The sequence below is a fragment of the Labrus mixtus genome, chromosome 1, assembly GCF_963584025.1.
Source record: "Labrus mixtus chromosome 1, fLabMix1.1, whole genome shotgun sequence".
In the NCBI taxonomy this organism is placed as follows: Eukaryota; Metazoa; Chordata; class Actinopteri; order Labriformes; family Labridae; genus Labrus; species Labrus mixtus.
In genome coordinates, this window is record NC_083612.1 from 22686361 (window position 1) to 22710109 (window position 23749).

General features: G+C 39.5%; 3 protein-coding genes across 3 annotated transcripts; all 3 read left to right on the plus strand.

The window, feature by feature from the left end:
* The first annotated feature begins 623 nt into the window (after positions 1-623).
* ogfod1 (2-oxoglutarate and iron-dependent oxygenase domain containing 1) lies at positions 624-5859 on the plus strand. Its single transcript, XM_061045697.1, has 13 exons — positions 624-930; positions 1290-1435; positions 1532-1578; positions 2665-2765; positions 2894-3010; positions 3110-3201; positions 3288-3416; positions 4580-4693; positions 4769-4848; positions 4943-5190; positions 5296-5424; positions 5532-5590; positions 5690-5859. Exons 1-13 carry the CDS (start codon positions 774-776, stop codon positions 5837-5839), a joined length of 1569 nt encoding a protein of 522 aa, XP_060901680.1. The 5' UTR covers positions 624-773; the 3' UTR covers positions 5840-5859.
* A 1414-nt stretch (positions 5860-7273) lies between these two features.
* On the plus strand, positions 7274-15281 carry tradd (tnfrsf1a-associated via death domain). The gene is made up of 5 exons (XM_061045853.1): positions 7274-7363; positions 10414-10564; positions 10700-10980; positions 12190-12337; positions 14451-15281. Exons 2-5 carry the CDS (start codon positions 10417-10419, stop codon positions 14741-14743), a joined length of 870 nt encoding a protein of 289 aa, XP_060901836.1. The 5' UTR covers positions 7274-7363; positions 10414-10416; the 3' UTR covers positions 14744-15281.
* A 1430-nt stretch (positions 15282-16711) lies between these two features.
* Positions 16712-23459, plus strand: gnao1b (guanine nucleotide binding protein (G protein), alpha activating activity polypeptide O, b). Its single transcript, XM_061045797.1, has 8 exons — positions 16712-17188; positions 17351-17393; positions 20026-20167; positions 20477-20637; positions 20725-20853; positions 20978-21107; positions 21508-21661; positions 21769-23459. The coding sequence occupies exons 1-8, from the start codon at positions 17071-17073 to the stop codon at positions 21954-21956; spliced, it is 1065 nt and encodes a 354-aa protein (XP_060901780.1). The 5' UTR covers positions 16712-17070; the 3' UTR covers positions 21957-23459.
* The last annotated feature ends 290 nt before the right edge of the window (positions 23460-23749 follow it).

A 23749-nucleotide genomic window follows, 5' to 3' on the forward strand; every position in this document is an offset into this window, starting at 1 on the left:
GAAATGGCAATTATGTTGGTCCCTTAAGAGTCAGTTTTATATGTTCGTAAATCAAATGGTCACTGTGTGAATTTAGCTTGAAAAGTATCCAAGCTTCCAGACTCTCTGCTTATGAAACCTGAACAAACAATGGGCAACATTAAACTATAATGGAAATTGAAAACCCATAATCATAGCCTTGCCCAAATAGATCATTGAGCTGTAAATATGTTCTTGTCAGCATTTCTTATAAATGTTTGTTTTTAATTTTAATGAGCAAAGGCAATGGGATTGATGATTATCACCCCACTGAAATTACTGAACTCTAAATACTTAAAAAGTAACAGCTGTATGATGAGTTATAAGAAAAGGACATCATTCCTACATTTAACCAAGCTGGATTGCTTTTAAACTTGGGTAGATGTAAGGTAATTGTTCATTAGAAAGTATTACCTTCAAAAAATACCTAAATGTAAAAATGTGTGATGCACACATGTCAAATTATGTCGAACAAAGCTGTTCAATATATTTTACGAACTGTGACGACTTCAATTTCTTGCATTTTGTCAGTGCTGCTCATAGACTGTAAGGTGCTGCCTGACAGTCTCAACTCAGGGCGTATACCAACATTATTACCATTACGTCATTTGCCTGCGACACTAGGGCCGTTTCACTCGCATGTACCCACATTGCTCCTAAGTCTGGTAATAGTCTGTATATAAGTATTATTTACAGTCTGTTGGTGTTGCAAAGACGGTTCATAAACTTTGTATTCATCCGTATCAGCTGTTCAAATGGCTTCCAAACGACTCTCAGGCGAGGGCGGAAAAATGGAGAAGAAGAAGAAGAAGATTTGTTTTGAATCAGCTGAACTCAGTGCAGTTGTAGAAGAAGAGCAGGTGAAGAAGTTCGTGAAGGAGGCATGGAGCCAAAGGAGTGCTTACAGTCAGGGTTAGTGCAAAAGATCCTACAACAATAACAGAAAAAGGTCCTTCAGATTAGTTATGCTGTCAACTATAAGCAGCTAGTTACTGTAAAGGGTTAAAAAAGAAGATACCACTTTAACACCACATAACAAAATGTGTTTCAGTAATGTGTTGTGAATTTCCTCAAATGAGTTACTTAAATGATCTATAATGATTATAGGTATTTATCTAACTGGCTCAGCTTATATTGATGTATTTATCAGTTCTTAATATTACATAGGTTCAGGAAGACCTAGTGATATTACACATCAGTTATCAACAGCAGCCTCGCAATTTCCCCTCCAGTCAGACTGAGACGTGATCTTGTTTGTTTCTGTTGCACAGGAGATCTGGAGCTGGACTGTCAGCCTTTTCCTCACTGCATCATCAGAAACTTCCTCAGCAGCGAGACCTTTGTAGAGAACCTGCAGAAAGAACTACTGGGGCTGAATTTCCATGAGAAATCAAACGACCTGTACAAATTTCAACAGGTGTGTCACGATCATATATCTTATAACTGATGTTTTATTTCTCCTTTTGATTTATGTTGTGTCATTGTTTAAACTTGTTTTGCTCTTTCTATAAAGTCGGACGACTTGAAGAAAAGGACGGAGCCACATATCGCAGGACTGAGGTAAAGATAAGGCCTGGGTTTCCCTTGTTTTTCTATAAGATACATAATGTATCTCGGTGTGAGCATTTTTGTGTTGTGATTGTAGGCGCAGTGAAATATGATGTGTTGTGATGATATATTTGAACAAACATGCATTATTATAAAAGAGCTAATTCTCTCCAATGAGAAATACCCCCAAAAAGTTGCTTAGTTGTATATCTTTCATGACCGGATGAGCAGCTTCACTTTGACACCTCATGGCCTATTTGGCATCTCATCCTGTGTGCTCTATTTTTTACTAAAGTAATCCAAACATTGTTTATTTTGTTTTTAAAAAGGTTGATTTTACCAGTAACAATTTTACACAAATAGAAGTGTCCAGTTGGTAGTGAGACATTTACACTAGGGGGCGCCAGAGATAACATTGGCCTCCTGATAATGGTACCTTCTAAATCCACTGCTGTTGATGATGAAAGCTGAAAGCATCATCGTTTGGCAGGACAGGACTCTGCAGTAAAATTTACAGACAGTTATAAAATCAGTGTAAAAATTGGTGATTTCAAATAAATGTGAAGAGACAAAAATCTTATTATAGAATGATCAAGCAGTAAGGGCGTTGACCTCCTGCCCAGCGCTCCTTATTCTAACCAAGTCCAACAAATATTAAGATCACAGCATAAAAATCAAGATCAGTATGATTTGGGTGTCTAGACTTAAGACTTAAACATCCCCCACACAGCAAAATAGCACACAAACCTCTCTGTCATGAAATAATAATGAGCTTTTTAAAACAATGACGTCATGCCAGGTTTGTAGCAGAGAAATGTAATTTATTTAAAATGCTTGTTTGTGATTGTACAGTGTTACAGCCACTGAAGAGATAGAGTCCTGGAGAATAAATACCATGATTAGATACACAATAACGGCCTCCTCTTGTGTTCATCTATTATTTATGTCACAACAAAATGTCATGGCAGGTTTAAGCAGCCAAACAATCTCTGTGCTTTGTGAGGTTTACACAAGGTAAAGAGTTTCTGCACTATTGTCACTGTCAATACAAAACAGGATTGCACAAGAAAAGCTGTTCACATTTTCCGGTGTCTGCAGGGCAGCGCTGTTTGGCCCTTTCCGCTCCTGGCTCGGGGAGGTTTTGGGGGTTGAACTGGAGTCCACAGTGGATATCTCCTGTGCTAAATATGAACACACAGGTGAGCTCTATTTTCAAACCCTACAGGAAGTACTGTTATATTTTTAGGCCTCTTCATAGCAGTATTTGACAACATACCTCATTTAAGTTTTTTCTTTTTATAAACATGACGTTCTCTTTTGTTTCTAGATATTCTTTTGTGTCATGATGATGAATTAGAGGGGAGGCGCGTTGCTTTCATTCTTTATCTTGTCCCTCCTTGGCAGAGCAGCGATGGAGGAACACTTGATCTTTACACAACAGACAGTGAGTATCCCCCTTTATGTGTGTGTGTGTGTGTATTTCTGTGGGTTTTTTTTTTTTTTACATCATCTGCCTCTGTAAAATCTTCATCTTTGTTGTCAGGTAATTTTCAACCAAAGAGCATCTTAAAGTCTCTGGTTCCATCTTTGAACACACTTGTCCTCTTTGAAGTGTCTCCAGTCTCTTTTCACCAGGTTAGAAAACCCCCTCATTCTTTCAGCAGTTTAGAAACAAAAAAGCAGCTGCGATTCTAAACTGATGGCATTCATTTTTTTTTTAGGTGTCAGAAGTTTTGACACAAGACAAGTGTCGTCTTTCCCTGAGCGGCTGGTTTCACGGACCTTCTTTGGAGCGTCCCCCTCGCCACATAGAGCCCCCTGTTCCAAGGAATCCCCACTTACCCAGAGATGTGAGTTTGGTCAAACATGCACAGGGATGTTTACACCTTTTATTTGAAGTAAAAAAGTATAACTTTCGGAAACACACCATGTTGAATACTTGTTGAGAGTTAGATGAGACTGATATCACTGAAGAAGCAGAGGATTTTCTGGCACAACTTCACCAACTACCAAGGTGCATGAAGAGCGAAAGGCTTAGATGAGGTCAAAAAGCTCCAGCAGTATGAAGACCAACTTTATTAACAAATTAGACCGACGCGTTTTCGGCTTGTGGCCTTCATCAGGGTCATCCTGATGAAGGCCACAAAGTGTCGTTCTAGTTTGTTAATAAGACTGATATCACTCTCATTTCTGTCTGATAAATATGAAGTACTGTAGATGTTAACAGCTGGTTAGTCTAACTAAGCACAATGACAGGGGAAGGCTTGCCTTGCTGTGTCCAAAGGTATCAAAGTCTTATCTGACAGCCCCGCTTCATCTTGGTTATGAATAAATTGGATCTGGATTTTAATCTCTTCCAACACTGAAGTGTGTAAAGTCAAATATTATTCCAAATACACTTTGCCATGGTTATCTGTTATTTAAACTTGTTGAAAAGGAGTATATTTTGTGACCTTTAAGTTTTACAGGAGGTTAACCATTGGACTCTGATAAGTGACCTTCCATTCTCATATTTAAAGGTGGACCCTGCCATTTTTTATTGCTAATAAATGGTATAATTTTAAAAAGACCATGCTTATGAAAGCCTTTGCAAACATTGTAACAAACTACCATGATACAATGTTTGCACAAATAACAACAAAGAAAGTAATGTAACTAACATTGGCTAGTCTGTTGGTTGGCAAACTGTCACTACTACTGTTGCTACTGTAAACCTAACATGACAGACCCAGAACACCAAGTCCAGGCCGCAGTACTAAGAACGTTTCTGCTGCTATATCGAACATCTCAACAAAACATATATAGGTAAACTAAAAAAAGAAAAATCTTCATTTTTCATGTATAAAAGTAAAAACTGAATTTTCTTTGGCACACACAGAATTGACAGCTTGGGGACCTCATTGTTGATGGACAGATGCATGCCTTACTTACATCTTCTATTTCAACCCTGCAAAACATGAACAGGTTTATTTCCCAACAGGTCAAACTATTCCTTTCATAATCTGCTTTACAGGAAACCCTGCTGTTGGAGTGGATCAATCCAGTGTATCTGGACATATCCTACCAAGAGCAGGTTCAGGGGGAGTTTGAGGACAGCTCTGAAATCCAGCTGAAAGATTTTCTCAAGGTAACTTGTCCAACGAATGTTCTGCCTGCCACATCCTCTCATTTCCTGTTTTCTGATGATGTGTCTGTCATACAGGAGGAGAAGTTCAGGGAGGTGAGTGAGGTACTGAGACTCAATCAGATACAGTGGACAAAGAGAGGTCCGCCCAATAAGAGGTAAGGCATGTTTCATAGCTCATTTTAACAGATTATATTTTATGTGGTTTTTGTTTTGTGTGGTACTAATTTACATATATTTGTGTGCGTTTAGATGCTATGAAGTGGCTTCTCTGGATACCTTGCCACAGTGTGTGAGTGCCTGCTGGGAGCTGCTTCATTCAGAGGCTTTCTTCCTGCTTCTCTCCAACTTCACCGGCCTTCAGCTACACTACCTGTGTCCTGCTGATGATGAGGATGAAAAAGAAGGGAACCAAGAAAAGGAGGAGAAAGAGGATGTTAAGGATGTACAAGCAACAGGGTCTTTGACTGAAACGTCAGAAACCACAAATGAAAAGAAAGGTATGTGTCAGAATGAGATGCTCTCCTTAGGCACACGTTTGTTTGTTTGTGTGTGTGTGTGTGTGTGTGTTTGTGTATAAGTTTTGACCTGTGATTATTCTTTAGAACTGAGCACACCTGTATGTAGTGCTGAGCTGCGTCGATGGTCTCATGGCAGCTACACTCTGTTGCACGATGGAGAGGCAGCACGGGCAGAGTACGCTCTAGACCTTATTTTGCCTTTTGGATGTGCTGGTGAGTCACACACACACACACACACACACACACACACACACACACACACACACAGTAAAAAATATCTATCATTGTTTTGACTGATAAAAAACTTTTATCTTTTGTAGACTGGCAGTCAGAGTATGGGGGCTTCACGTGCTATGTTGCTAATGAGGAGGATGAAGAGGTGAATATTGATCATAGTATATACTGTAGTGTAACTGTGCATGCTTGGTCAAACCTTCAATTGGTTATTATCATCATTGCTTTGGTTTCTTCCTCACAGCTTCTGACAGTGTATCCAGAGGATAACTGCCTCGCCCTTGTCTACAGAGACAAAGAAACTCTCAAATTTGTCAAACATGTCAACCAGAAAAGCTCCTGTGATTCTACCTGCAGAGCATTTTATGACTACTCTTTTGTGTACTATGAATAAATATATTTATCTATCTTCTAGGTTTCTTGACATATTTGTTACACACTATGGACACACAACACACACACTGCCATGTGAACAGAAAAATAGAAGATGAAGACAATAATCTTATTTTATAGCACCTATTTTAACATTTTTTATTTTTTTTTCAAGGTGATTGTAGTGTTTAAAATGAATTACAACAAATAAAGATAAGGATCTGCAGTTACTCTTGGAAATTACACCCAAAAACGTTGACTTCCAGAAAGTGTTCATAGATATTTTTCAAGTAAACCTTTTAACTTAAAAAACGTTTGAGCTTTTTCAGCTGTAATTGAATCCCCTCTTCTGGTGCCTGTTCATTACACATTAGACAGAAGCCCTCCTATAGTAAGTCAACACAATCGCTGTGAAAAGTGTTTGAGATCCTTGCCTTGGATTCACATAAAAAAACTTTGTATCTGTTCTTAACTTGGACTGCCAAAAACATTTTCAGAAAACCATCCCATGGGATGTCTTTCTTTCTCTCTTCCAATCATTGTCAGTCCAGCTACTAATGACAACAGGACACATGGTTCAGATTGTTTTACTTAAATAAGATAGTGTGAAGCGTGAAATAACAGATCATTGAGTTTGAGCTGAAAACAAGTGCTAAAACTTGAGTATCTGAATTTATTTATTTAACTGAATACCACAGAATAGGGCAAAGCAGTTACCCAGGGTAAAAAATAACTTGTTTTGTTTGAAAGTCCAACACTGTAAATAACTAAATAAATAAATAAAGGTATGCAAGGGGAATAAACTAAAAATCCTCTTCTCACTGACAAGCGGTAAACAGAAACTAATATTTTAACCATTGCCAGATTAATTACTTTCAAGAATAATATAGCGCTCTCATTTGACTATAAAGACTTAATATTTACGAGTACCCTTTGTCCTGTTTATAATAAATGTGATATACCATGTCAATGTATTTGCTTTTCAATTGTTTTTTTGGGAGCTTGATTACAGCTATTAACACGAATAGATACGATTCAAATGACCCCTGTAGGAATATAATACACCGTGCTCCTATGCCTATCACAGAGAAGTGCAGGAACATTGATATGATCAAAATCATCAATCAGAAAATGTGAGTGTTTAGAGTAGCTATCAAACATTGCCCGATATATCCCCGCTGATTTGTCTCTCGGACAATTCAAGTTCCTTCATGTTTATTTTATTATTATTTCGACTGTCATCAGTTTTTATATTTACAGTCTATGGGTTTTCCCTTACATTAATGATTATGTTCAATTTAAAGAAATAACAACAGAAAAATGTTAACATTAAAGATCTTAGTGTGAAATATTTTGCCCTACTTACATATGATAAGAAAAAAAAGCTTCCTTCCTGTCATGATTTTCGCCCCAGGCGACATGTTGATTTCCACCAATCAGAGCGCTCTTTGGTTTATGCTCAGCCAATGGGAGGTCGGGAAAATTGTACCAGTGGGTGTGATCCCTGAGGAGGAAGCGTCCCCGAACAATATAACAAAGTTTGAAGGTAAGTTTGTACAGAGTTTAAATAAGTGTTACTTTAAATGGAAAGTAAATATTTTAAACCACGTACGTTAAATGTCGTGTATCTCGCTCTTCATCAACAAAACACAGCGGTTTGCTATATCTTTCTTTGGCCGAAGTTTCACGTCGGCTGTAGGTGATATTTTGTCTACACGAAGCGTACCCTAACAACCGCTCGTGTCTGATTATCGTGTTGATCCTCTGTCTTTTAATATGATATTTACATTACAGAAGTGTACTGTTGTTGTGTTTCTATGAAATCTAACTTTTGAGCTGCTATGAAAAAAGCCCTTCTCGATACACCTCAGTTGTTGGACGTTAACTAGCTAACTTCACGTGTTATATCACAGAAAATCACCTGTAACTGTACGTCCGGGTCGCATAGCAACCACAATTCGTGCCGGGTTTAGTATTTACATGTCGTGATGGGGCATATAACACTTTGGCTTTGAAAATGTAAAACAGGACCTGGCTTTATTTGTCTCACGGATGTTACTGAAATACATTTTTGATATAGGCCTATGTAGAAAGTGTGACAACATACTACTGTACATTGATAGTCCACAAAACCTGTAGTATGACTAAACATCATCCTTAAATAGGCTCAAGTGTTTTATTTGTAGCCACTATTTTGTGGCTGGTGTCCATACTGGCTGTAAATAAATCCTGATGGGGGAATACATTAATTTTACACAGTCTCAATGCAAAACATTTTGCTTAAGTTCAAGAAAAGCCAATATTTGATTCAGCATTTTGAGTGGGACTGTGTTTCCTTCAGGATAGGCTAACTGTGTTTCTGTTTCTTTCTGTACACCAGCCCTTTAAAGTAATGCCAGTGACTAGATTCAAAAAGGATATTTCAAACCAAACCTATTAGCTATGGCTGCAAATAAGTGCAAATCATTGAATTGTTTGCTAATTCTTTATGCCTCACTTAATCTTGGTTACAATGAATGTAAGTTCTACAGTCCAATCAATTGAATACCGGTGAATTTTTTTCAATTTCTTAAAGTAAAAAATGTCTATTGAGGACTTTCAGCAAATTGTACTGTACAGACTGTAATGTTGCTGCATGGTCCCAAAAAACTCTATCCTGGTCATTCAGGGGTGTTCATCGAACGTAATAAAGAGTCTATGCTGAAGTCTAGGCTTCAACTGTAGCTCTGACTGTAGATATTGCTGACAACAAGCAATCTGAATTTGGGAGAATTACGGAAAAAAATATCAAAAAATAAGTTGACGTCTGAAATAATACCAGTCACAACATTGGTTAGAATTGAGAAGGCATTGGTTTTCTTTCATTCCAGCCATTATTTTAGGGTCTGCTTAGTCACAGTACAATATACTATGTAACAGACCAAAAAAAAAAGCATGACATCTTGACAAAAAAGTGAAATCACTAATTTCTTAAAGCAAATCCCCGTGTGAATGAAATATTATTTTCGCCCTTAATGTCAGACGAGCTGTCTAGGGAATACTAGAGGTTGCCTTTTGGCAGCAAAATCTAAATGTTGTATTTTAAGCTCCCGATGATCACTTAATCCTGCAGCTGGTGAACAAATCTCACAGTATACTTCCAGGGTATACCGACAGATAGGATAGCATATAATTACATACTGGCTAAATTGTGGAGATTCCTGTAGACCAAACAACCAAGCATACGGTGTATTAGTGAAATGTCAGGACATGCTTATAATCCAGCTCAGAGATGCTCTTTCCACGCTGAGCGCTCTGGTGTCACCAACACCAAGAGTTAGCAAACGGCTTCAGTGATTCATTCAGAGTACGGGAGTCATGGGCTGGTCAGGGGGAGGGGAGAATTGAGATTAAACATGTTTTTATGTAATGAGCATTTCAGGCTGGGGTAAAAAAAAAATTGAGAAAGTGAAGTGAGGCCACATATACCAGGGATCAATAGTGGGTTTAATTCCAAGAGGAGCCATACATCTGTCTGTTATTAGTCCAAGCAGTATTATTATAAAGACATTTATTATTTATTTTACCCTTATAACATATATCACACATTTCAGAACATCTTCAGTTCAGAATCTGATGAAATATTCACTGTAAACGTTGTGTAGCGAAGGCAATATCAGGATAGTTATTTGAAAAGACTACGCTTGAACTAATTCTTGTACATGCCCTACAGAAACCACCCTGTCCTGGTCCCTGGTTCCTTTACTAGATATTTATGTTTTTCTGACAAATTGTGTTACTGCGGCAGTGCATTTAGTGGAATCATGAATTTTGTGAATAGCTTCTTCTTAATCCTTGAGCAGTGAAAACCTTTTTTAAGGTTTATGTTTATTTTGGTCTTCTAATATCTTCATGTAAAATGGTTGTAGTATTATGTAATAATAGCCTTTACAAAAAATCCTTAAAAATATAAAAGGGCACTAAAAGCAGTCACTTGGATTAAAGCTGAACTATTGATTTATTCTGCTTTGTGGAGGAGGTGTGTGTAATAAGATTATGCAACAGTCACGCAGGTTACAAAAATAATATTGTATACATTGTCTGTCCACTCAGGGGGTCACTGACTGCTTGATACACAATGAAAAAGAAACGGCTGAAAGAGTCAACTCGTCACATTCATCCGCATGTTGTTGAAAATGTATGCTAGGTTTTGAATGCAGAGGAGGAACCTGCAACACTGGAGGATATAAAGAATCCTTTTTTTTTGATTGAAGTCAACCTTTGAGTCTAATTTTGACAACTTTTGCACACATTTTAACAACTCCATATGTTCCAGGAGACAGTTTGATCACCTTCCTTGTGAATTACTTGTTGCTTCTACTCTGAACCTTGTTGGTAGTTTAGGGATGTTTGACATCAGGATTACATTATTATGAGAACACAGATAACGTTATGGCAAATTGCAGACAAACTGTGCAAGCAAACATCTTTAGACCCAGTCTTTGGGGCAACAATTATTTTTTCAGGTTTTTTTTTTTTTTCAGCCTCTCACCCTCTCCTTTGATGTTTTCCTCTCTTGGCTGTAACTCTGTACTGTGTGTCTCACTCTGTGTTCAGAGGATGGCAGACAGGACTGTGGATGGTGGGCCATGGACAGGATGTGCAGTTATGTTTCTGCAGTCGCTCTGTCCTCGTGTTGACCTGCTTTCTCTCTTCAAAGAACAGGGAAAGTTCATTGTCTTTAAAGTCATCAAGCTGACACTTACAGGTAAGCTCTGTATTGAAGGACCTCAACCTTTTAATACTTAATAGGAACAAATACAAAACAATCTTTATCATATTAATAAGACATTTGTTCTGCATTTAACATCTTGTGTATTGCTCTGAAATGTTCCATGGTCAGATTCTGCAGGAGGATTGGGTGGTTATGAGATACTTAAGGTCCATGACGCTGATCCCTTCCTGGGGGTGGAGGTGAAGTTTGTGGATGAGGCAGCCTGTCAGTACTTCCTCGAGAGCTACAGCTCTGGAGCAGTGCGACAGTCCCTCTCCCAACATGCCTGCCGGCTTCTTGCTCTTTCACAAGAGCTCACTGTGGAAACCCAGCTCAAAGCCAGCACACACATCCTGGATCTGTATCTGGACAAGCTGGAACTTTGTCTGAAGCACATCCACCTGTCACAGGTATATTGCATGCTGGGGTTGTCTCATATTTAGTGTTTAAGGTTGTTTTAAGGGATTTGATTTCTTTATGTCTTAAAAAACTGCTAAAGCTTGTCTTATCCATACTTGTTGGAATTTCTCTATTAATGAAGGTAGGTAGCTAGCAATCTATGTAGGAAGTTTACTTAGCCGTTATTTATCCCAACTATTATGCCCTAATTGTTCAGTTGTTCCATTTAAACCACATGAGGAGAAAGAGATAGTAGGTTTAACTGTGTCTATATTGTTAACGACCCTGTTAGTACACATTCTATTTAGTTAAGTTGCTGCAAGTTGGTATAATTTGCATTTACAGATTGATGTGGTGACTTTGAATCCAGTGGAAACCAACCAAGACAAACTGGCACAAGATCATCCCGTTTTTGGATTAAATCCACTCAACATAGCTGAGATATGAACAATCATTCAGAGGTTTTGATCTAAGCTTGTCAGTACTCTCTTAAAGTGATACTTCACCCATTGAAACATGAATCTGTATTGAAATTGGGTCATATATGTAATAGGTCTGTAGTTTCAGTGCCCCCCCCCCCCATGTTGAAAACATGAGGAACTACAATGTAGTTTCACCCCTTCTAAGAAGAAATACAGAGCTTTCCCGTCTCAGGGGAAAATGAGGGCGGGATGCACAGCCATTCAAAAATACTACCAGATTTCTAATGATACAAAGCTTAATGCAAATGGGTGAAGTATCCCTAAGATGCAGCTACATAAAGGTCACGAGACACAATTTTAAAGTTGCATGAATACTTGTATATTTCTGACTTACAAACTTACTAGCTGTCAACTTAAAAAAGACTCAAAGTCATTTAACTCATTACCAATTTGACTAAAGGATTCCAAAGTAATGTCACAACTCCACAAAAATATGATGAACAGAAATGCTTTGATTCATTCATTAATTTTCCAAGTATCTGTATGTCTTTTTTCCTTACTCACACACTAGTTTCACAACTGCAAAATTTCCCTCAATAGTCTTCATAAGTTTGGCTAGAGATGCTGTAAGTATTCAACAACTCATAGCTGCAAAAACATGAATTTTTTGCAGATGATCTTTGGGATAGCTCCAGAAAGAAAATAAAAACAACATTAAAAGGTTTTTTGTAGCTCTCAAATGGCTAGTGCACCGAAATGTTTTTATTCTTTTATTGACTTTTTGTCATTTTGTGTCAGCCGGAGCGTCTGCGGGACGAGGAGATTGATCTCCTAGAGCAGCAGCTGGAGAGTGAAGCCCTCGGTCCAGCCCCTCAGGCTGTCACCATCACACAGGAAGAGTCGGCGGTCCCCAGCAACTGCTTTAAGTTTCAGAATAGAGTGTATGGTGAGTCAATCATTTCTACATCTGAGTCCTTTATACTGTGTCCTTCAAAGACCGGTTGTCAATGTATAGATTAAAGGAGCATTTATAGCAAAAGCAAAAAAAGAATTATCCTAATATTGAGATGTTTAGGGATAAATGTTGTGCCAATGACATTCTTTACATTCATTTTTTTTAAGCAAGCCACACATTTTAAATAGAATGTGTATCTTCCTTGTCTCACTACAACAATGTGGTAATGTGTAGCGCAGCTATAAATGTTGCTTGTATTTTATAATCCATAAGCAAAAGCTTGAATTTATTTATTCCAACCTTGCCAATCATTGCCGCTGGGTCGCTCAGTATTTCGGTTGTATGGTTTTGAAACCTCTTTCTTGATCATGTGTTTTTGCAGCTGATAATTTTGCTCCGTAGTGAAAAAAGATGCAACAAGCCGCCAAATTCAACATTCCAACACCCAATCCATTGTGTTGTATTTTTTGACACGCTATGAATTCAGTGCTGTTTGCCATTGTACTCCCTAATCCAACCATTTATGAATTAATGTTCAGTCTAAGGGAAGAGATTAGTGCCAGTAGATAATGTATTTGGATTGCATTGATTTACATGTATTGACCCAGTATTTAGAATTTAAAATCAACAGAAAACTGATTTACAAAGGGACTGAAGAAATGTGAAAAATACTAATTCAAATGAATTCAGTAAAAAAAAATTTTTTTTAAATGAAATTAGTCTGGTTTAGATTGTCTAATTTAACTAGTTTAGATGCATTTCACTTTGCATTCACTTGCTGCATGGCTAAACCAGGGGCAGACTGGCCTTCTGGACATTCTGGTGAATCACAGAACGGCCTCTGATCCAGTACAGCTGGCGGCCACCTTGCATGCATCATTGTTTTTTGGTGTGTCTGTTATCAGTGACCAGCAAGTCCTCTCAATTATATATAATTCTGTGCCCATCTCAGATTTACACACACAAGCCACACGTTTCATGCCATAAAAACAGCGACAATGATGCGACAGCCACACACAAGTTAACATGTCAACAGTGTGGAGGTACTGAAGCACCCTGAACCTGCACTCTGTGTGTGACTGAACACAGACACCAGACTGTAGTGTGCTTCTTGCACTTCATTGACACCATGGAGAGTCATTTGTTTCCCATCCTCTCTGTCTCCCTCTCTCACTCTTTCTTTTTTCTCCCCTCTCCTTTGATTTTTTAACAGTAATTAAACAGTCAGTGTTTCAGTGCACTAGTTGTTGTGGACTGGGCTAGGTCAGAGTCAATGGCTCTTTTATAGTCCCAGTCCAACCCTGGGCCAAACTCTGTATTATCTTATATAGCCATTATGATATGACAGCAGATGTTGTTTGAACTTCACAAAGCTGTCCAATAATTGAAATGAAATGAAATGTCCAATCTCACATTAACTTTTTCTTCAGTGTTTTGTTCTGTGCTGTTTGTGACAAGTGAAAAAAATATGACACTAGTGATTTTCACTTTTAATTGACAGCATTTATTGGCCTGATAAAAGGATTGTTCAGTATTCATTCCACATTCCACACTACATTCCTTTACTAGTTCAAAGTTATTTAATAAAATGCATTAAATGAGTAAAGTAAATGTGAAAAGCTGTCATAAGTGACAAACACACTTGTCCTGCCCGTGAAGCATACAGTAGCTAAAGAGACCGATCTTTCACTCAGCTGTTTGCCAAATCAGGGCTAAAGAGAGGGGGAATATTCAGCTTAATTTTGTATAGCGGACATATCCATGATTCTAAATAAATAATATAATAATAATAATGAATAAAAAATGTGTCTCCTTGTCTGTTCAATGTAAAAAAGCAGGGGTTTGCCTACATGATCTCCAAATCACAAGAGGTGTTTTATCGCTTTAGAGGAAAGAAAATGTATTAAAAAAATTGTTGAGGCAAAAAAATATGTAAAAAAAATTGTTGATATTCTGCAAGGTTAAAGTTTACAGCAGATCCATAAGTTATTATTGATAATGTTTACGGCTTATATGAATCTGTACAAACCATGTTTACATAATCATATTGAAGAACACATTTAATTTGTCTTAACACTTCATCCTTTATCTTTTCGCCTGTCAGAGGACCGTATGCTGACAGCAGCAGATGTTCAGAGCTTCTCTAACAGAGTGGGCCGTCAGTGGAAGCACGTAGGGAGGGCCCTGGGGAAGAGCTGCGGGGCTCTGAAAGGTCCGGCCATAGACAACCTGGCCTACGAGTACGAGAGAGAAGGGCTGTATGAGCAAGCCTATCAGCTGCTCAGCCGCTTCATTGAGGCAGAGGGGCGGGCAGCCAAGTTGAGCCGGTTGGTCAAAGCACTGGAGGACTGCAAACTCACCAGCCTGGCTGAGAATATTTTGGACATACAGCCTTGAGAGTGACCCTGATTGCTTTTCACCTGCCTGAAAACTAAGGGGGAGAGGTCATCTCCACTCTCTACAGTTCACTGTGTCCTGCCTGCTTTTATGTACAGTATGTTTGTTCTTGATTGACGTCTGTCATTCTCAAATCATTCCTCAGTGTGTGTGTGTGTGTGTGTGTGTGTGTGTGTATATGTGTGTTTGTGTGTGTGAGAGCATGCTCCAGACAAAGAATTGATTTATATCTTGATTGCCTTTTCAATTATTAGAATTATTGTTTGAATTTAGATAAAATGAACTGTTATCATTGTCATAAAATATGCTGTCTTGAGTTTTAAACACTGTATAACCTGTTTTCATCATGCAGCTCTTTTACTTCTGCTGTATGAGTCAATTTACACATGGAGCCTTTTGGGTCTTATTGCTAATGAGAACACAACTGAAGCTTATGGATTTTTTTCTACAAAATGGGTTTCTACAAATTAAATGGTTTTAAAAAAAAGTCTTCATGTTTTTGTATGATGCATTAGTGTAATTAAAACTGAAAACATAATTTTGTCAAAATTCCCTCAGGTATAATTTAGCACTAATCCCCCTCCCTCTCATCACTCCCTGTCACTCATGTACACATGCATTTGCTCATGATTAAACTGCTGATAACTGATGTTGCTGAGTGTGTGTGCCACCATGCATCACACTTTGTAGTGGGCTTCAGGGCAGAGAGATGGGGATTTGTGTGTGTGTGTGTGTGTGTGTGTGTGTGTGTGGTTGAGAGTGAGTGAGTGAGTGAGTGAGTGAAGGCTTTATCTCAGCCTGGCTGTCAAAGAGGAAATTCACTGATGGACAGATGAAGTCTCTTCAGGTTGAGCTCCTGCTGGTTTTATTCCGGGTCCACTGTGGAGCCCCACCCCCCTTTCTACTGCACTTGACCATCCATCCAGATGTGATGTGTGGATTAGAAGCTTTTATCACTCACTTATTACTGTTATGTGGTATGACCACAACCCCCAACAAAGCTCTGTAAGTTATGATAACACACACATCTCTTTAGATTAGATGTAACCGGGAGCAGGAATGCCACTTAAATAACTGAAGTTATTTTCTGGGAATTTTAGGGGATTAATGACATAACATTACACTCTACACTAAACAAATCTGGGTTCATTAAACTGATTAAGATTCGTTTTTTACTCGAAATATCGTAATAACATTGTTTTTAGGATAAAAGGTTTTGACTCTTGGAAGTGTATAAAAAATTCAAAACGTTTAATTCAAAATTTTGATTTAAATTCCTAAGGTGGGTGGAGACACACTGGATACACGGTGTCATTCCACTACACAAAAGATTAGGACCTACTAGTTATAGTTAACTTTTTACAGATATGTTTACATTAAAACTATAGTAATTCAATAAAATATGGTGCATAGGCATACTTAGTTTAATTTTATCGTAACACTGTGATCAGAATAATGAATGCATGTTTTTAATTTCTGATTGGATGTTATACTAGGCCTATATAGCCTATGTTACTGTTTTCGGAAACAGTTTTTGCGTTTCTTTGTTGGCAATTTAGGCTACTTACAATGTTTGACCGTCCCCTATCCCATCACGCCCATCCAACATGTTAAATAAATAAAAACCTCCACCACGTAGGCGACATCACAGTGCTATCAATATTTCAACCCTATTTTGTGTTAATAAGCTTTAATCCTCTCCGAACACAAAATACAAGCGTAGGCCTAATGTCTTTTCAAAAACAACAGCTCAATATACACTAATAACAGGAGACAAGAAGGCAGAATTTGCCATTTAAACGCTCTTTCATTTGAATAATCTTTCATAGGACGTGATTAAAGCTCAACGTCTGTGACGTAGGCGAGCTTTAGGTGAGTCTCGCGCAGCTAGCGCCGCTCCTCTTCACTTCCTCTCGCGCGCCCCTCCAGCCTGCCTGAAAAGATACGATGAAATCGCTCGCGCTCGCTGTCATCATCACCATCAGCGCCGCCCTGTAGAGAGAGAGAGAGAGAGAGAGAGAGAGAGAGAGAGAGAGCTCCAGCCCCCCCTCCTTCCCACCTAACAACAACCCAACCCCGCAGGCTCGAGCACAACGACCCCACCCCCCAATCCCCTCTGAGAGGAGACGGAGCGAGAGAAGCGCATACGGAGTCACGGAGAAAAGACTGTTTCGGTATCCCGGCTCTGTTTAGCCCTCAATCCGGGCCTAATGCTGTAGCAGACGGCACGGGAGGAGAGCTCGAGCGAGAGACAACGCACTGATTGAGAGTCGGCGAGGGACAGGGCGGACCGGAGACACGACGGGATTGCTCATTCGCCTGGAAACATGGGATGTACACTGAGCGCCGAGGAGCGCGCGGCTCTGGACCGGAGCAAGGCCATCGAGAAAAACCTGAAAGAAGACGGTATGGTCGCCGCCAAGGACGTCAAGCTGCTGCTGCTCGGTAAGAGAAGAGCCTCTCACGCTGCGGGGCTGCAGCGCCACGGCCCGGCACGGCACGGCTCGGTCTGGTTGTGGTGGGGGCTGCATGGGGCGGAGGTGCTCTCCGTGGTACTGATTTCACTGCCGGCTCTCACTCTGCCTTCCGTTTTTTTTTTTTTTACAGGCGGCGGAGAGTCCGGCAAAAGCACCATCGTCAAACAGATGAAGTAAGTGTTGAATCTTTAATCGTTTTCTGACAATTTTAACCCTTCCCGGGGCAGTCAGAGTAAAAGGCCCGAGATTGCGCCTCCCCTATCTGTGCTAAGGCAGGTTGAGCCGCCATGTTTCGAGAGGCCGTAGCCCCGGAGGAGTGCCGGTGACTCGAGCACCTCCTGCAGATCGACTGTGAGGCTGCGGAGGCCCACACCGGTGCATCGCAGGGTGCTGTTCACTGCCGTGGTGCTGAAATGTAGTTAACCAGGGTTTGTCTTTTCTCCAGGGAGTGTGCGACTGGGGGATAGGTGGGTGTTGTTCATCTGTGCGCGCTCGTGCTCGCGCTCGTGCGTGCGTGTTTGAGTGCGTGCGTGCGTATGTGTGTGTGTGTGTGTGTGTGTGTGTGTGTGTGTGTGTGTGTGTGTGTGAATTACATTGAGGTCACTACAGCTCCATTAGTGAATACCTCTGCTTTTAATCTTAATGGCTTTAAGTGCCCGATATCGCCGGGAGTACTTTGACTATAAAGCGGATTTACGCAGAAATATGGCTTCTAAAACCGCATCTAAACCTTCCCCTGTCTAAGCTAAATCACTCTTTGATGTTTTAAATCACTGTTGTTGTTTTTTTTATAAACCTCTTAGTTAAGTTTCTAGATGTCTCAGTCCAGAAAAATCTCGGTCTTATTGTATATTTTGCTAGTGAATCATGTCTACCAATGTTTTTCTTGAAAGCAGTGTTCCTCCGTCCTGCTCAGCGCATCCCTAGGCCTGCAATGCAATGACTGCATCCTCCCTCCCTGCTTCTTTCTCTTCCCTTCACCTCATTACCCTCCCTGTGGTCCCTGGTTGTCCATAATTCACTGCTGTGCCCTGAATGCAACACATAGGGCCTGAAAGTGTTTACAAACACTTTCCAGGGTTTGATTGAGCCAAGTAGGCAACATATCATGGGTTTCACTGCGCACTTTCTGTCATAAAGACAGATATTTGAGGATACAGTTTATTTCATCATTATCACTGGTTTCTTTATATTGTTTGATGGAGTCCTATTGTGCAAGATCCATCACTGTAGAGTGTGAAATTCAACAAAAAAAACATAAATGCTCAGAATATGTACCAATAGGAACTGTGTCCTGTATCTTAATCTATGTACATGTTGAGGTAGATTTAGTGCATTGATTATTCAGATTTAACAAGTTAACTTCACAGATATGTAATGTTATTCTAACCAGCATCATCAGTTGCAGCTGCAGGATGTCAGTGGTGTCTATTTATCATGCTTCTGTTTTAAGACACTGTGATTGGTCAATTAAAGTTTTCATCACTCGAATATACTGAAAACTGTTAACCTGTCAAATACAAAATCAACCTTCAACATTCAGATAGCCCACGTTTTGAGTTGTTTTTAATGCACAGAAGACAAAAACTCCCAGGTTTTCTTATTTGTCTAATGTGAATAATGACTTTTTAACATTTTTGAAGAAAGTATTTGCAGATATTTTTATTCTTAATAGTTATTTGGAGCCCATTCTCCTATCATGCATGCAATAAATATGATCGCCGATGTTAAATTCATTAAGACCCTGATGCATCTCAAGCATAAACACTAGCCATTTTATTATTTTCTAGCTAAAATGATTAGTTGGTGAATCAATTAGCTGACTGACAAAATACTTAAAGCTATTTTTTTGATCAATCACCTTTATGGTAACATTTTCTGGTTCCTCTTCTTCTATCATGGCACAATGTAAGATCTTACATGGTAGTTCAATAAATACCTTTGGAGTTGGACCTATTTACAAAAAAATTCTATTGGTTCTTTATTTCTGTTTTCTGTAGCCCAGATTTACTAATGACCTTGGCTGCATGAAAAACTGTACCTCTACTTCTGTCTCTGCTGGTTAATGTTTAAATTCATGCTTTTTATGAGGTTTGGGGAGCATGTGGTATTTTCAGGTAAGGTGGTTGACTTCTGCTAACAAACAACTGCAAAATGTGCACTGATAAGATGAATATATGTCATAACATCATCCCTTATTTATCTTCCTTCTCAAACATCAATAAATGATAACAAAGAAGATAACTAAGAAACTGCCGAGTTTAAACGTGGACTGCAGGTCAGCTACAAGGAAGTTATGACTGATCATTAATTGGATTCACTGTGATGGAGGCCAGAGTGATGGTGCTCTGATGGATAATTGAATGTTGACCAGATTATCAAGAGTTTAAGTGTGCCTTACTGGATGAAACAGTAGAGTCCTGTTTAGTGTGATTGATTGGTGCTCTGACCGATTCCACTCCATTGCACATCATACATTATAAATGGCTTAAATATCACATTACTGTCCAATTAAAGATCACAGACTGAGGATGTGATCAATTCCCATCCCATTATGTGCAGACACACTTCAAGGTGCATTTTAGGATTTACAGATGGAAGGCAGAAGGGAGGGTGAACTTTGAGATTTACTGTATGTAGTTCTGATACCAGGAAGGATTGATCAAGAACTTAATAAAGCTATTAAAGAAAATGTGGAGCTTTTATTGTGAAAGAACAGCTGTGTGGGTCTGTGGCAGCATATGGACAAGTGTGACTTTTCCTCTTTAGTCCGTGCTCGATGCTAACATCTGTGTGCGCCTGCAGGATTATCCATGAAGATGGCTTTTCTGGGGATGATGTGAAGCAGTATAAGCCTGTTGTCTACAGCAACACCATCCAGAGCTTGGCTGCCATCCTCCGAGCCATGGACTCACTGGGCATCGAGTTTGGAGACAAGGATAGAAAAGTTAGTCTTATCGTTACTCTTCCAGCTCCAATGTATTGTGCAGAAACAGGAATGGGTTTTCTGATTAATTAAATTAAAGCATCTGCTTTGGATAACATGTCTAATCGATGTCTGAGTGCTAGTAGTATTTTCACATTTATTGAAAATGATTCTTTGATAAGTGATTTTGCTTTGGAGTATTAATTCATGGAGAATCATTTTGTATGAGAAGATTTATAATGTAGAAAAATCATGCAACAAGTGATAATGATGAGTATGTACATACAATTTTGTCATCTTTCCCCGATCTTATTAAATGTATTCATGCAGGCGGATGCCAAGCTGGTTTGTGATGTGGTCAGTCGTATGGAGGACACAGAGCCGTACTCTGCAGAGCTTCTGACCGCTATGAAGCGTGTTTGGTCTGACGCCGGGACTCAAGAGTGCTTTAACCGTGCCCGAGAATACCAACTGAACGACTCGGCTCAATAGTGAGTGCCATAAACGGATTTAAAAACTATATTTTTCAATGTTATCTAGACATTTAGTCCACGTTCTTCTTGATATTTGTCCCTCAGCTACCTTGATAGTCTAGACCGTATCGGGGCTGCAGAGTACCAGCCCACAGAGCAGGATATCCTGAGAACCAGAGTGAAGACAACTGGTATCGTCGAAACCCACTTCACCTTCAAAAACCTCCATTTCAGGTAGATCACATGGAGCTTCTGCAGTAGTCGCCACTACTTGGCCTTTGTTTCAGGCATTTCGTCTGGGATTAGGTCCAGGGGATTACAGCTCTGAGACTCAATTGACTTCCTTCACTTTTTCCAGGCTGTTTGACGTGGGGGGTCAAAGGTCAGAGAGGAAGAAGTGGATCCACTGCTTTGAAGATGTGACGGCCATTATCTTTTGTGTCGCTCTGAGCGGATATGACCAAGTGCTCCATGAAGATGAAACAACTGTAAGTGTGACTCAGTTAATTCAATCTGAATCCCTCTGCTGCACAATCCATGGAGGTACTTTGAATGCTGTTATAGGATGAAAACTGAGAGTCCTGGTGGATAAAATGCTCTTTTCATACTTTTTTCATTTTTTTTCTTTTACTTTCTTCTACTCTGATTTAAATATTATCCATGAGATTTTCATCTCAGTCAGGTGCCTCTTGTAAGGTTAACAGGAAAAACTTGAAACCTTTAAAAAGTGATGTTTTTCTGTGGGGATAAAATAAAAAACCATTTAAAAATAAATATTTAAATTATGATTGTAACCTTCAGAAAATCAATATATTATTAATCAGCAACACTTAGGATCTGGATCAGTCATTTATACACAACTTTACACTGTTTTTATCCTTTTTGCAGAACCGCATGCATGAGTCACTCATGCTCTTTGACTCCATCTGTAACAACAAGTTCTTCATTGACACTTCAATCATCCTCTTCCTCAACAAGAAAGATCTGTTTGCTGAAAAGATTAAGAAGTCCCCGCTGTCTATCTGTTTTCCAGAATACACAGGTGAGAGTCCCCAACGTTTCACTTCAGTGCAGAGCTGCTTCACAAGCACAGTGATGAAGATTAGTCCCTCACGCTGTCTTCAATTCTCTCTCTCTTTCCTCCCCCAGGTGCTAACACTTACGACGATGCCACTACTTATATTCAGGTTCAGTTTGAAAGTAAGAACCGCTCTCCCAATAAGGAGATCTACTGTCACCTGACCTGTGCCACAGACACAGGAAACATCCAGGTAGTGTTTGATGCTGTCACTGACATCATTATTGCAAACAACCTTAGAGGATGTGGCTTATACTGAGGCCTGGCCAAGCACAGAGGTTGTCGTGGAGAGTATGAGGTGTTAATAATGATAATTTTGATGATACTTAAACACATAAATATGTAATTCTACACGTCCAAATGGACCCAAAGAGCTGCCGTCAGACACCACACTGGATTATTGCCATGATTTGTTCCCTTCCTTTTTATTTTCAGTATACAACCCCACTTTTGTCTTTTAAAACTATGTTTTTGAGCTGAATGTTTCATGTTCTGTTGATGACTGTGTCAACATCTAGTAAGGTCAGAAGCGGCAGCACCAGGGTTTTATTCACCTGGAGCCTTGTTTTTGCAAACCCGGCCCAGAAATATAACATGAGGGGTGTGCAATGTCATTTTTAAACCACGGTGTGGCATACGGTCCCATTCTCTGTGACATTTTTATGTGCACGTCTCGAGGCATTTCTATCTGTACTGAATATAGCCTGTTGTGCTGCATATGAAGAGCTGCTGTGAGTATGAAGGTGGAGATGATGATGTTGTTGGGGAGGTTGCTGTACGCGTGGCTGAGGGTCATGATTTGGAAGGAGGCTATTTTAACTTTCAGAAGGGACAAAGCTCCCCTCTCCCTTAGACCCACTCATGACTGAATAGCCTGCAGGTCTGTTCCACTCTCTGTTCTCCCTTTTACTTTGTAACATAATGTGAGAGAGGATTCTTCTGTTCAGAGGGACCGACCCGTTCTATTGGCCTCCTGTAGCGTGAGGAAACGCCTCTCAGCCAATGAAATTCAAATACAACTCTGTCATATTGGTGCCGTCCATCTGATGGCAGACAGGATTAGGAGAAAAAAAATATTATTCATGCTCATCATTATTTAAGTGACATATAATATTTTATTATCATCGAATGATTTATTTATTTAAGCCTCATGCCCTACATGCCTCCTCCTACCTCCTGAGACCCTGTGCCACATATTTGTTTCCTGATATTAAACACTGAGGTACACAGATACCTGTCTGCGGTTCAGAGGGTAGAGAGCAGCCCTCCAATGACATCTTGTTCTCTGTGTGGTGCTTGACCCTTTGATGTGAAACTGTGTAGAAATAGAAGACTGCACAAGGAGAACAATATCATTTGAAGAAGCCTCGTTATGGGGAGTCGGGGGGGTTTTCCAAAACTCCTCTGATCAGGTAACAGGGAACCTTTTATCCATCCCCCTTCCTCACGCGTCTGTCACATTTCTCTTCTCAGAGAAAAAGTACAGCTCTCCGTTTTCACCTGTGCACCCAGAAATTCATCCTCCCATCCCTGTATACTCTTATCTATCACATATCAGTCCCCATATCCTACTCTCCATTTTCACCTTAAAAGCACCGTACTGTATATATATATTATGATTATACCAGATTTTTTTTTACTGTGAATGTTTTTGTGCTGCACCCCATCCTATTTGGTAGTTTATTGGTTGCTCTCATGTGGAATGTTTGTGCTGAGCCAATCGAATGTTGTGTTTACATTAAAGCCACACTTTTCCTAACTATTCCTGCGTTTGTGAGTCTGATTATTTTGAGGAGGGGGATGAAAACAATCATGGCAAAATTATAAAATGTATGCTGACCTGATTTAATCTGTTCAGAGAATTACATTTATACAGGGAAATTAGGCTGAACGTTATGAGACTAGAGCACTTCTAATGTCTCATTGGCAGGTGAGCACAGCTTTGTATTTATTGCCAGGAATATGTAAAAAAAAAAAAAAAAAAAAAAAAAAAGATCTGGAGCAGGTCTTGCATAGCAGTAGGGCAGCACTTCGTGAAATGTGGCGGATGGC

Excerpts from the sequence above, each read along its gene's own strand:
- gnao1b (XM_061045797.1), top strand. The coding sequence starts at position 17,071 with ATGGGATGTACACTGAGCGCCGAGGAGCGCGCGGCTCTGGACCGGAGC. Across the intron at positions 20,168-20,476 it reads TTGGAGACAAGGATAGAAAA|GCGGATGCCAAGCTGGTTTG; the intron begins GTTAGTCTTATC and ends GTATTCATGCAG. Across the intron at positions 21,662-21,768 it reads CTGTTTTCCAGAATACACAG|GTGCTAACACTTACGACGAT; the intron begins GTGAGAGTCCCC and ends TTCCTCCCCCAG.
- ogfod1 (XM_061045697.1), top strand. The coding sequence starts at position 774 with ATGGCTTCCAAACGACTCTCAGGCGAGGGCGGAAAAATGGAGAAGAAG. Across the intron at positions 931-1,289 it reads AAGGAGTGCTTACAGTCAGG|GAGATCTGGAGCTGGACTGT; the intron begins GTTAGTGCAAAA and ends TCTGTTGCACAG. Across the intron at positions 3,202-3,287 it reads CTCCAGTCTCTTTTCACCAG|GTGTCAGAAGTTTTGACACA; the intron begins GTTAGAAAACCC and ends TTTTTTTTTTAG.
- tradd (XM_061045853.1), top strand. The coding sequence starts at position 10,417 with ATGGCAGACAGGACTGTGGATGGTGGGCCATGGACAGGATGTGCAGTT. Across the intron at positions 10,981-12,189 it reads AGCACATCCACCTGTCACAG|CCGGAGCGTCTGCGGGACGA; the intron begins GTATATTGCATG and ends ATTTTGTGTCAG. Across the intron at positions 12,338-14,450 it reads GTTTCAGAATAGAGTGTATG|AGGACCGTATGCTGACAGCA; the intron begins GTGAGTCAATCA and ends TTCGCCTGTCAG.